General features: G+C 56.4%; 1 protein-coding gene across 1 annotated transcript; it reads right to left on the bottom strand.

Annotated features, from left to right (window-relative positions):
• Positions 1-418: 418 nt before the first annotated feature.
• LOC133350474 (neurotensin receptor type 2-like) lies at positions 419-12374 on the bottom strand. The gene is made up of 2 exons (XM_061564812.1): positions 10965-12374; positions 419-4026 (listed from the first exon to the last, which is right to left on the bottom strand). The coding sequence occupies exons 1-2, from the start codon at positions 12088-12090 to the stop codon at positions 3632-3634; spliced, it is 1521 nt and encodes a 506-aa protein (XP_061420796.1). The 5' UTR covers positions 12091-12374; the 3' UTR covers positions 419-3631.
• Positions 12375-13224: the final 850 nt, after the last annotated feature.

Genomic DNA, 13224 nt, shown 5'->3' on the forward strand with positions numbered 1-13224 from the left:
AAACTTTAGTTGTTCCAATTAATAAACTTTAGTTGTTACAATGAATACACTTTAGCTGTTCCAATTAATAAACTTTAGTTGTTGTTACAATTAATTATGAATCGCATAATGGTCGTGGGAGGCCACCCGCACGCTGTCCAGTGTGTTGAGTGGAGCAGCGCGGAGGGAGATGAGGCCGCGTTCACGGAGTTTGAGTCGAAGAGACTCAGCCACGCGTGACGCGGACTCGAGCCGAAGCCATGCGGACACGGGGAGGAGGGGGATGGTAACCCACGGAGGTAACCCAGCGGGTAACTTACACGCAGGCGATATACACAGCTCAGTAAGGTCACCCGTAGGTAACCCGTAGGTAACCCATTTTAATTTGCGCAGGTAACCTTCACAGGTAACCCAGAAGTTAACCTACATGCAGGCGATACACACAACTCAGTAGCGTCACGCGTAGGTAACCTTCACACAGGTAACCCAGTGGTTAACCTATACGCAGGCGATACACACAGCTCAGTAGGGTCACGCGCAGGTAACCCATATATACCTCAAGGGATTATCCAGGTAAACTAAAACTATTTTAAAACAGAAAAAACATTTTACGAATTTAACCAGGTCACCCAAAACACAACCCACAGGTAACCACACGGAACTCACACAGGTGACCCATCGCTCACACAGGTGACCCATCGCTTACACAGGTGACCCATAAGGTGACCCAGGCGCAGGTAATAATCGATACATAACTCGCACACAAAGCCAAAGCGATCTCCTGCTGCTCAAGTGAGCATGAAGGCGGTGTTCATCTTCCGTTCACAGCCCTGAGCCAGTGATACAAATTCCACATTCATATGGTGGGGGCGAGTATATCCATAGGACAACCACTGTTGACTTTCCCACAAAGTGGTACCAACTTTATCGACCCCGGTAGGATTATGGGCTGAGTCAATCCCCAACCAGGAAAAGTAATCTACAGGGTGTTTCAAAAAGATGGACCTAATTTCAAAGCAGTATATTTCACGATGGCAACATGTTACAATTACACAAAAAGTTACAAACGGTTCAATGAGTTATCATGTTTAACTAACCATTTTATAAATGCTCTAGGTGCCCTTCACCTGCTGTACGGACAACATCAAGACGATAATTGAATTAGTCCCAAACGCCTCTCTTCTCACGTTTCCCTCTGAGGTGCGTGGTCGCCCTGTGCTCTTCCCCTGACATAAACAGCAGCCTGCTTCCTCAAATTGTCGCTACCAACGACGAATGCTCTTTGACATTGGCGGATCAATGCCAAAACGCCGTTGAAACGCACGCTGCACCGCAATTACGGATTCAGTCTTGCTGAACTGCAGAACGCAAAACGCCCCTTGTGTGTTGCGGGGTCGCCGTCTAGCGAATGACTGAGGCTAGGGGCTGTTTGTGCGCTGGGAGAGGCATCGGGCGGTAATCATTTGAAACTCTATGCCCCGCCCTCTCTATGCCCGCCCTTTCAAGTGGTAAGAGTTTCATTCACGGGCGATTCGTGGTTGCAAAGATATAGCGATTTCAAATCGGGTCCATCTTATTAAAAACCCTGTATAACGCACACAGGTAACCCATACATAGCTTAAATAGGCACCCATATATAGCTCACACGGTTACACATACATCGCTCAGACAGGTAACCCATAGAATGCTCACACAGGTATCAATACTTAACTCACAGGTACCCATGCATAGATCACACAGGAACCCATACAATGCTCACAGGTGCCCATAGATAACTCACACAGGTACCATGCAGTGCTCACACATGCGCACGTGACCCATTAGGTGACCCACGCACAGGTGTGGCCGCTTCGTCACACGTGACTCACACGTGACTCGCCCGGCCCGGGGTTCAACTGTGACTCCGAGTGAGTGAGCGATTGTTAACCTTCGTGTAATGGTGAGTGCTTTGTGTTGGTGAGTGAGTTGGTGAGTGAGGTTAGTGAATGAATTGGAGAGTGTGTGTGGGTCGGTGAGTGTGTGTGTGTATGCTGGTGAGTTGCTGATTTGGTAAATGAGGAGGTTAGTAGTGAAGTGTTCGTGTATTGGTAAGTGCGTGAGTGAGTTACCTAGGGAAGTTCATGGCTGACTCTTGTTTTGGTGAGCGAGTTGGCGAGTGTGCGTTGGTGAGTGCTGGTTTGTTTATGATTGAACGATCACGAAATTGCGACTTTGTGAGGTTGCGGCCAGAAGACAGCAGTACAGCAATGGATTATCGAATCTATCTGTGCGGAGCTTTGGGTTTTTACCTCCTATGTGTGGTGAGTTTTCTCGGGGAACTGCGGGTTTCTCCCGTGCGAAGCCAGTGATCCGCTCGTGGCTCTATTGCCGCTATTAATTCGCACAAACATCCCAACGCAGGACCCTCCAGAATAAGCGGCTTGAGACTCGGTGAGGATATCTTAGGGGGCGGGGACAGCAAATGGCAATACTATTAGATTAATATTAGTATTTATTGAAGAATTATCCCAAGTCCCAATGGGTTCTGCTGTCTCCTTCAACTCTAAGCCAAACAATCATTCGTGGAATGGACCAAACACCACCGTCTTGAGACGGCAAATGTGGCTCCTGCCTGGCCACAACCTTCATCACCATCAGCTACAGCAAACGCGCTACTTGGTGATGATGATGGTGGTGCTGCTGCGTTGCCAGTGGTACACAAACAACAACTTTACACATACGTCAATGTCATTGTGTGGCCTTAAAAGTGAAACATATAACTTTATAAAACCACCAGATCTAAATCATGTGACCGTATTATTTTTATTCTTTCCTCCCTGCACTGGCAGGGAGGAAAGATAATCCTACAGCATGCGCTGTAGGCTTATTCTTGTAGGCTTATTCTTCTCTCGTTTAAGGCCTTGAATGGGTTGGCTTCTAAATATCTCACCACTGATCTGCTTAAGTTTAATATATTCCACTGAGAAAACTTGGATCTGCTGATTGTGGTCTAAACTAATTACGGTATTCCAAAGACCAGAGACTTTGTTCGATAGGAGACAGAGATTTTTGCAGCCAGGCTCTGCGATTGTGGAATTGCCTTCCTCCTCGGTCCGTTAGGGAATCTGAGTCTGTTACACTTTTAAATTGCGTCTTAAATCTCACGTGTGTTTTTTACAGCTGACTTTCTCCATCACTTAAGCTTCATGTACAGCGCTTTGAGGCATTCTGTGATTGGCGCTACAGAAAACAGTTTATTATTATGATGAATCATAATTACATGATTCATCTTTACAGCACGCGAATCGTTCATTAGATTGTTTTTAGAATTTTAAGGCCACCCACAGCGTAATTGACGAATGTGTGGAGAGTCTTATTAAAATCATTAATCTGCGCATTTATCACATGAGCAAAACTCCAATCGGTGTCACAGCTTATAAAGATAAAATGTTTAATTCCATCGGGATATTGTATTTTTGGTGTTTCCAGATCAATGCTATTAATATTTTCAAGCATCATTTGTTTTCGCAAGTAAACTTGCGCTTGTGTAAACAAAATGCTTCTGGGCTTACCAGATGCAATTGCCAAGAGCACCCCGTGTCAGCTATGAACGCAATGAGATTGCACACCGGGAGTTATCTATCAATCATCACCACCACCACCACCATCATCATCACTCGGCCAGTCGGCTCCTGATGGTGGTCGCGGCTCGGCGCTCCGTCTCCTGTCTGGAGGTGGTCACCTCCGTGGAGGTGGCCGTGCGACTCGGGAACCCGCCGCGTGCGGCAGCGTCGGCGCCGCGCCGCGAGCCCGATGCGGCGCGTTCGCGTCGGGCCCTCGCGGGCCACAGCGTCTCCTTGCAGGCGCGACGGAACTGCTTGGACGAGATGCTGAAGAGCAGCGGGTCGAGGGCCGAGTTGAGGTACCAGAGCGGCAGCGCCAGGTACATCTTGACGATGGTGTAGACGCGGTGCACCGTGGGGTTGTTCCAGTCCGCGATGTATATGTACATGAGCGACGCGATGGTGTCCGGCGAGTAGCACACGAAGAAGCTGAGCACCACGGCGCCTTCTCACGAGCAGAGGGCAACGGGGGGGGGGGGGGGGGGGAGTCGTGGAAGAGGGTGGTTAGGGTGAGGGCGGCACGGGGCAAAGGGGACACGCGGGGGCATGGAGATGTGAGCGGTGACGCGGGCGACACGAGGGAGGAGGAAGACGCGGGGTTAGGGACAAGAGGTTAAGGAGACGACGGAGCGGGAGACGAAGCCACGGGGCCCACGTTGATAGGTGGGGGGGGGGGGGGGGCACCGGGGGCAGGGCGCAGGGACCAGGGTGATGGAGGGGGTAGATGGGACACGAGGGTGTGGGGTTTGCGTGTGGCGCAGAGAGAAGGGCGGGGAGGGGGAGGCACGGGAAGAGGAGGCGAGACACGGGGGGGGGGGGGGGGGGTCGCAGTTAAGCAGAGGCCGCATAACGAGGCATGGCAGTTGTCGGAGCGTGAGAAAGTAAAATGACGAACATCATGTCCAGCTCCTGTGTCAATCCAGGGCTGGCCATACCTCACCGCGCTGGTGAGTTGGTGAAGAGGAGGGCACCACGGCCGAATCACATCATGAATGTTTGCCATGGCCGGGAATCGAACTCGGCTCGCGGGCTCCATAGAACAATTTGCGGCCCATTGTGCCACCGTTCCATCCGACCCCGTGGAAGAATATATAACGAACCCCCCCCCCCCCGCACATCCACACTGCCACACTGATACATGAGTGTTGGTGAGCGGTTGAGTGAGCTGGGTGAGTGTGAGCGAGTTTTGGTAAGCGTGCGGGCGAGCACAGAGTTCAAGGGTCGGTGCGATTGTGAATAATGGGCGAGAGACGTGGATGAATGAGTGAAGATCGGGCGAGTGGCGTCGGCCAGCGAGGCGATCTGCGTAAGGCGATGTGAGTGTGGGTGAGCGGAGCGTCTTGGTGAGTTTGGTGAGCGGAGCGTCTTGGTGAGTTTGGTGAGCGTGTTGGTGCGGATCACATTCTTGCCGTCACCACTCACGACCGCTGTCACGTGGGCGGGGGGTCAAGCGCCCAGCAGCGTGCGCGGAGGAGCTGGAGCCAGATGAGTGCAGTGGAGGGGGTCGTGGGGGATGGGGGGGGGGCTCGTGGGGTGGGGGGGGCTATGTGTGTGTGAGTGTAGGGTGGAGGCTATGTGTGTGTGAGTGAAGGGGGGGGACTGTGTGAGTGAGTGAAGGGGGGGGGGCTATGTGTTTGTTAGAGTAGAGGGTGGGGGCTATGTGTGTGAGTGAGTGGAGGGGGGGCTATGTGTGTGTGTGAATGGAGGGGGGGGGCTGTGTGTGTGTGAATGGAGGAGGGGGGGCTTTGTGTTTGTTAGAGTAGAGGGTGGGGGCTATGTGTGTGTGTGAGTGGAGGGGGGGCTATGTGTGTGTGTGAGTAGAGGGTGGGGGCTATGTGTGTGTGTGAGTAGAGGGTGGGGGCTCTTCTTTGCGACAACAAAGACGATCCGAGCGAGTGACGCACGACACGAGGAGACAGCGGAGGCTGCGGGGGAGGCGGGATGGGGAGTGAGCGAGGGGGCTCACAGGTGAGTGTGATAGTGGGGGGGGAGTGGGGCTGTGGGGGGCTCACAGGTGAGTGTGATAGTGGGGGGGGGGGGGGGCTGCGAGGGGCACCAGGTGAGCGGAGTGGGGAGGGGTGGAGTGATTGACTCATGCTCAGGATTCAACACGACGCTCGCTCCGAGTGGCCGGAGGAGAAGGGAGGCGTGATCGGAGTGGGACTTAGAGGAAGTGGTTGTGGGGGTGCCTTGAAGGCGGGGGGGGGGGGCGATAAGTGGGTTCATATTTTTCTCGCTGGATTGTTTGGGTAGATCCCCCTCCCACCCCACCCCGCGTTCCCCGCTACCCCCCGCTGCCTCGCAATTACGCCTCTGCCCGTCTCCCCGTCTCCTTTTCATCCAAATGTCAGGAGCGGCGCTGGAAACAGTGGAGAGGAGGAGGAGTCACACGGGATGCGGTGCGGGCGGAGATGCGAGGTGAGATGAGAGGAGATCTGAGATGAGATGAGGGCAGATCTGAGATGAAATTAGAGGAGATGTGAGTTGTAGGACGAGACGAGGTGAGACGAGGTGAGACGAGGTGTCAGGAGCTCGAGTGAGATGCCACGAGACGCGCCCGGCGAGAACAGCGAGCGAATGACTGATGTGTGAACACCGTCACGAGACACCCTGCACCTACACCCTGCACTCAGCCCCTACACCCTGCACTCAGCCCCTAGACCTTGCACCTACACCCTGCACTCAACAGCTACACCCTGCACCTACACCCTGCACTCAGCACCTACACCCTGCACCTACACCCTGCACTCAGCACCTACACCTTGCACCTACACCCTGCACTCAACAGCTACACCCTGCACCTACACCCTGCACTCAACAGCTACACCCTACACCCTGCACTCAGCACCTACACCCTGCACCTACACCCTGCACTCAACAGCTACACCCTGCACCTACACCCTGCACTCAACAGCTACACCCTGCACCTACACCCTGCACTCAGCACCTACACCTTGCACCTACACCCTGCACTCAGCACCTACACCCTGCACTCAGCACCTACACCCTGCACTCAGCACCTACACTCTGCACTCAACAGCTACACCCTGCACCTACACCCTGCACTCAGCACCTACACCCTGCACTCAGCACCTACACCCTGCACTCAGCACCTACACCCTGCACCTACACCCTGCACTCAGCACCTACACCCTGCACTCAGCACCTACACCCTGCACTCAGCTCCTACACCCTGCACCTACACCCTGCACTCAGCACCTACACCCTGCACTCAGCACCTACACCCTGCACCTACACCCTGCACTCGTCACCTACACCCTGCACTCGTCACCTACACCCTGCACTCAGCTCCTACACCCTGCACCTACACCCTGCACTCGTCACCTACACCCTGCACTCAGCACCTACACCCTGCACCTACACCCTGCACTCAGCACCTACACCCTGCACTCAGCACCTACACCCTGCACTCAGCTCCTACACCCTGCACCTACACCCTGCACTCAGCACCTACACCCTGCACTCAGCACCTACACCCTGCACCTACACCCTGCACTCGTCACCTACACCCTGCACTCAGCACCTACACCCTGCACCTACACCCTGCACTCGTCACCTACACCCTGCACTCAGCACCTACACCCTGCACCTACACCCTGCACTCGTCACCTACACCCTGCACTCAGCACCTACACCCTGCACCTACACCCTGCACTCAGCCCCTACACCCTGCACTCAGCACCTACACCCTGTGCTGTGTGCATGGATGTTGAACTTATTTCGCACCGCACGTAGCTAACCGTGCTAATCGGACGTGCGGGGGAACGACATCAAACTAAACCCTTCGCAAAAAGCATCCAGCGACAAACTCAGCACCAGCACGCGAAGCACCCAACACTCAGACCAACCACCCAGCGCCGAGTAGAAGTCTCCAAGGAGACACGAAGAGGCACAGCGCCCAGGGCGGGGGGGGGGGGGCTATTGTCTCGGCACTCCGGGATGAGCTCCTTAATGAAGGAGACGCGTCCGAGGAGAGGGGTCGTGGGGAGGGGTCGTGGGGAGGGGTCGTGGGGAGCGGGATGGGGGGGAGGCTCCTCTGCAGTGAGTCATTATGGGTTGGCTCTACTCTAGATGGGTAAGTCATCATCACCCGCCCCTCCCCCACCGCCCCCACCCTCCTACCCCTCCCCAAGCTGAGTTGCCGTACCTCCCCGCTCCTCACTCCCCCAGGGGCCTTAATCCGCGCCGCTCCCAGGAGCCGCCTCGGTACGTGACCTCGCCCATGCGCTCCGCTGCTGCTGCTGCACGTGGGAGAGCCGCGTGGGGTGACGAGGGGCAGGGGGAGAAGCAAGACTCCGTTCCGATGGAGGATTTTGAGAAAGATGTTGAGGAGGAGGGTGTTCAAATGAAGGAGATGGGCGGAGTAAGTGGAGGAGGAGGTTGTTGTAAAGGAGGAGGAGGTTGTGGAGGAGATGAGAGGCGCCCGCTGGAAGCTGGGAGCCAGCGAGAGATGATGAGAACTGCAGGTGGGTTGCAGGAAGTTGCTGGGTAGTTAATGGGGGTGGGGGGGGGGCGTGGGGGGGGGGGGGCTACAGTGGGCAGCTGGGATCTACGGGGGGGGGGGGGTGGGGGGCGTGTCCGCACCCCCGCGAGCCGCTAATGAGAGTGCGGGATGAAAGCCTCGATCCGAGTTCTCGGGGCGGCGCGCGACCGGCGACTTTCAGCTTAAGAAGCGCCGCGGCTGTGATGTCTCGGGTGGAATATCCTCCTCCTCCTCCCCGCATTGTCCCTCTCCCTCCGCCGCCTACGACCCACGCGTCGCCAAATCTCCGCTAATTGCAGCGCCCGAGGGCCCTGCCTCGGCTACGTGGGCTCCGCTCCCTCCTCGTCTGGCGAGTTTCCACTGCGGTGATGGAGCCTTGACCTCCACTCCACCACATCCCCGGCGGATGAATAATGTACGGAGATTAAATTTTTTATCAAACGGATGGAGGAGGCCGCGAGCTGCTCGAGGATGGAGGAACCTCTAAAGGGTGCAATGAAGAGGCTGGGAAGGAACCCACTTGCTGTACTGCCGAGTTAAGGTTGAGTTTGGGTGATTTGTGTCTCGCGGCGCGTGATTGACTGCGGGATAAATCTCTTTGTGATCCACCAATCCCGCATACTGCCCATAGAGAGTGAACTTTCTTCTTGAGTGAACGTAAAGGAACTCGGATAGTAATAATATTCTTCATTAGGTTTGTATTATTATTGTTGTTATCCCACCACTCTATTAAGATGGCATCTATATGACTCAACCCTAACCCAACCATAAGTCAACCCTAACCCAACCATAACTCAGCCCGACCTCAACTCAAACCTAAGTCTAACCCGAACCTTAGACCTAATCCTCTCTAAAACCCGAAATCCTAACTCAATTCTAATTCTCTCTAAAACCCTAAATCCTAACTCAATCCTAATTCTAACCCCAGCGGGATGGGGCTAAAGGTGACGATGACGTAACGCGTTGGAAGCTTCTATCCTCAGCACACCGCCTCCACCTGATTAAGTTTTACAAATCTCTGCGTGATCCACCGACCCTCGCCTGCAACGCGCCACGATCACGTGGGTGCACCACCATCACCATTCTCACCACGCCCAATCAGAGATCATTCCGGTAACGATTAAATGGTCGCATTCGCGACCATGAACGAAGGGTTTTTTTGGGGTTAAATCGCGTAAATATGAATGCGCCGTTAAACCCGCCACCACCCGACACAGCCAATTAGTAACGTTTACCATGTAACCAAAGCGTGCCAATTAGTTACTAAAGGCGCGATAGCGACCCCTGGATAGGTCATCCCGTCCTCTGGCGCCGTGCCTGTCACGTGACAGCATCACACTGCCGGTACAAATGCACCCAGCCACCAACTCCAATATTTGTCACATTTGTCGCCGTACGGTTCTTATCTCACGGCGACTGAACCATCAGGTTGGGCCGAGTAGGTTTGTGTGCGTGTGTGGTGGGGGCGCTGCGCTACCAACCCGACGAGCCCAGTTCCATTCCCGCTCACGGCCGCCAACACCTGTGACGATTGTCTGAACCGGTCATGAGCCTCCTCTAAGTCGACTCAACCTCAAATTCATACCTGATGCGGTGTGTAAACAATGCCACTATGGAGACAAAGGTGGTTAGGTGTAGTGCTGGCCACCCACCACCTCGTGTGCCATGGTGCCGACCTTCATAGGTGCTACTTGCTCACAGCACTCAAAAGTCTGTTTAGGCGATACGGGGGATTCTGTGGTGGACGGGGGGGGGGGGGGTCTAACTCCAGGCCCTCCATACCGGGCTAGGGGCACAAGACCTCCGTTGTTTCCCAGTCGTGCAATCGCTGCCCTTCCCGGTACCTTCTATCCATCGCCATCAGAGCCAATGCCGTGCCCTCTGCGAGTTCGTGATCGGTGTTTTGTTATTTTGATGGTTTTATGGATTGTGGTTCCGCTTGTTTATCTCATGAAAGCATCACCGCGTCTCAAGACTCGTTTGCGATATGTATTCATAGTATAACTATTCGTTTGCCAATTAAAAAAATTGTCATCAGAAAAATTTGACATTTTTGATTATCATCAGCCTCCATTCAGTTGTTAAGTGGAGTCCGCAACCATTATTCACACATTTCTGTGCTCTCTGTTTAGGTGATATTAAGAAGGTTGATTGCCGGAAACGTCGCCTAATATATACAGAGGTGTTAAGGCCGTGTCATTGACGAGTGTGTTGGGTTGTGTTTGTTGACTGTCAACGCTACTGCCAACGCAGTAGCAGCAGCAATATAAAAAAAAATCCCGGAGGGTCTCGCTAAGTTTTCGCAGTAGGGAGGGACTATGTTGCTGCTGAGTGTGATGCAAATTGAGTCATTTGTCGGTATTATGTTCTTTGGTCAATGCCAGTTACATTAAATGTAATTTTTTTATTAGCTATGGGAGAAAACCGGTGAATCCGGGGAAAAGCCGTGCAGAACAGGCTGAGAAAATGCATACTCCGCAAACATCAAGGCAATGGCATGGAACCCAGGACAACTTTTAGCGAACGGGAGACTTCCCCGTGGCTGCAGTCACCCTGATGTGTAAAGGTCGCCTCTGTCTACCCGTTGCGTACGCCCAAGCACAGCCCTCTCTGTCAATCCACTGCTGGATGAGACCTCCGCAGGCCGCGCGGGTCGCGATGCGGGCGGGTTGACCACACTTCAGCACGCTGGATAGCGCCCCGCATTGCTGAAAGCGAGATTCGTGGAATCACAGCACAAGGCATGCACTATTGTCCTGCGTGAGTCTATGCTCCCACGTCTCTGGTAACCCCGCCGTTATAAAGATGCCCCCTCTGTCGTGACCCCCCCCCCCCCGTGCGGTTACCCCGCTGCAGTTACTCCGCTGTACAGTAGTTACCCAGCAGTCGAATGGCTTTCTGCTGCTGAGCGCGCCGCCTCTGCGTCATCCTCTCAAAGGTCCCCGCGTCTCTCACGTCCGGGTTGAGCAGCGCCTCGGAACCGCCGAGGCCCCCCGCGGCTCTTCTCGTCGCGGGCCCCCCATCTCTCGTAGGGCCCCCCCCTTTCGCGTCCTTCGGCGTCTGGGCCCCAGCCCCCGCAGCCGCCACAGCCGCGGCCGCTGCCCCTGCACCTCCACTCTGGCAGCCGCGCGGCGCGGGGTTGGAGGAACCGGCGCTGAGCCTCATGCTGGGGCAGAAGGTGCGCAGGATAAGGCTGTAGAGCACCGAGATGAGCACCATGGGCACGATGAAGCACACGAAGCACTTGACGTGCGTGATACGCGTGAACACGGGCGACGGGTCCTTCTCGGTGAGCTCGCACACCGTGGTCATCACCACCGAGAAGTTGGTGGCGTTGGCGCCCGCGTAGTCGTACACGTAGGCGCGCACCTGCCCGTACACGAAGGCGTAGGGCAGCGCCGAGAGCGCGGCGAGCAGCCACACGGCGGCGAGCAGGCGGCGGATGCGGGAGCGGCGCACGAGCGAGAGGGCGCGGATCGGCTGGCAGATGGCGAGGCAGCGCTCGAGGCTGAACACCACGATGCTCCAGCTCGTGGCGGTGTAGGCGGCCTGGCGCAGCATGAAGTAGAGCTTGCACGTCGCGTCGCCCAGCCGCCACGGGTAGTACTCCCAGTAGGAGCGGTAGAGAGTCGCCGGGATGGTGAGCAGGAGGGCCAGGTCGGCGCACGCCAGGCTCAGCAGGTGATAGCGCACGCTGCTGTGGCGCAGCCGCGTGTGGCGGGCGCTCACGTAGGCGGTCAGGAGGTTGCCGGCCACGCCGAGAACGAACAGGGCCCCGAACACCACGGTCAGCGGCACGGCCACGTGCGGCGGCTCCTGCCGAGGGGCGCCGATCAGCAGCGCGTCCTCGTACAGCGGCGGACCGGGCGCGCCCCCCGGCGGGTCCGGAAGTTCCGGCGGGGGGTCCGGAGCGTCTCGCTGAGCGTCGAGGGGGTCCTCCCCAGTCGCGCCACGTCCGGACCCTCCGCGCCACGTCCATACCTCCGTCTCGCTGCTGTTGTGCATGGTGGCCAGGGTGGCGGGGGGGGATCTCACTCGTACGATCTCTCCCTCTCTCACTCTATATCGCCGCGTCTCTTTCTCACTCTTTTCCCCCACTTCTCTTTCTCGCGCGCCCTTCGCGTTCTCTTCGTTCTTTCTGCACACGTGACACCTGTTCGCTCTGTGCCGCGCTCTGTGCCGCGCTCTCCGCGCCCTCTCTCCGTGCACTCCCGCGCGCGCTTTCTCCCTCTCTCCCTCTCTCCCTCTCTCGCTGTCTTCCTCGGCGATGAGGAACGGTCGCTCCTCTCTCCGCTCCGAATCACTTCGCTCTGTCACTGATGACGGCGCGGAGCGAGGGTGGGAAGGAATGGGATGAGAGGCGCGCGGTGGTGGGGTGGTGGGGGGAGGAGGAAGAAGCGAGGTGTATGGCGCGGAGTGGGGATGGGAGGGGTTGGGGGGGGGCGAGTTGCGGGGGCCCCGTAACCGCTCGCACCTCTTCGTCTCATCAGCAATTAGCGCGAGGGGCCTGGCACGTGCGCGCGCGCGGGCGGAGCGCGGAGGGGAGGGGAGGTGTGGGGGAGGGATGTGCGGGGATGATGAGGAGGGAGGGATGGAGGGGAGGGTTATTTGTGATGGTGAGTGGGGGTGGGGGTCAGTGATGAGTGACGTTGGTTCCTTGGCGCTAAAAGCGCAGATGCGCATCACATCGTAACTCCACCTCGTGCTGACGAGGTGGCTCCGTGCATCAAACCTCGCCGCCGCTATTTCCCATACCCCACCCCACCCCACCCCCCCTGTAGACGCGCACGTTCGGCTCGTGCGCGCCAATGCGTGTGCCGATATACAACACGAAGCGAAAAGAAGAAAAAAAACCCCCCACAAAACTCCCGATGTTCGTTCACCCGCAATTTATTCCGCGACCTGACGCGGTATCGACGTTGCGACTCGGGGCAGCTGTAAACATCTCACGCGCCGCATCGACCTCGTCCGCGTCGCGTTCCCAAGCGCGACGAAATGCAGCGCGGGTGACGGAGAGCCTCCGTAACGCGGGCGCGCATTCGCACCTGCCACGCGTGCAGCGCATGTTCACTCCACTGCTGGATGAGAGCCTCCCTCCACACCCCCCCCCCCCCACGCCGTGGTCGGTCGTGGGGGCTT

The sequence above is a fragment of the Lethenteron reissneri genome, chromosome 34 (genome assembly GCF_015708825.2).
Source record: "Lethenteron reissneri isolate LAM-NWPU_2019-01 chromosome 34, ASM1570882v1, whole genome shotgun sequence".
In the NCBI taxonomy this organism is placed as follows: Eukaryota; Metazoa; Chordata; class Hyperoartia; order Petromyzontiformes; family Petromyzontidae; genus Lethenteron; species Lethenteron reissneri.

What these genes read in the sequence shown, in the direction of transcription:
- LOC133350474 (XM_061564812.1), bottom strand. Translation starts at nt 12,090, where the DNA reads ATGCACAACAGCAGCGAGACGGAGGTATGGACGTGGCGCGGAGGGTCC. An exon ending in GAAAGCCATTCGACTGCTGG is followed by an intron (nt 4,027 to 10,964) that starts GTAACTACTGTA and finishes GCTCGTGAGAAG; the next exon opens with GCGCCGTGGTGCTCAGCTTC.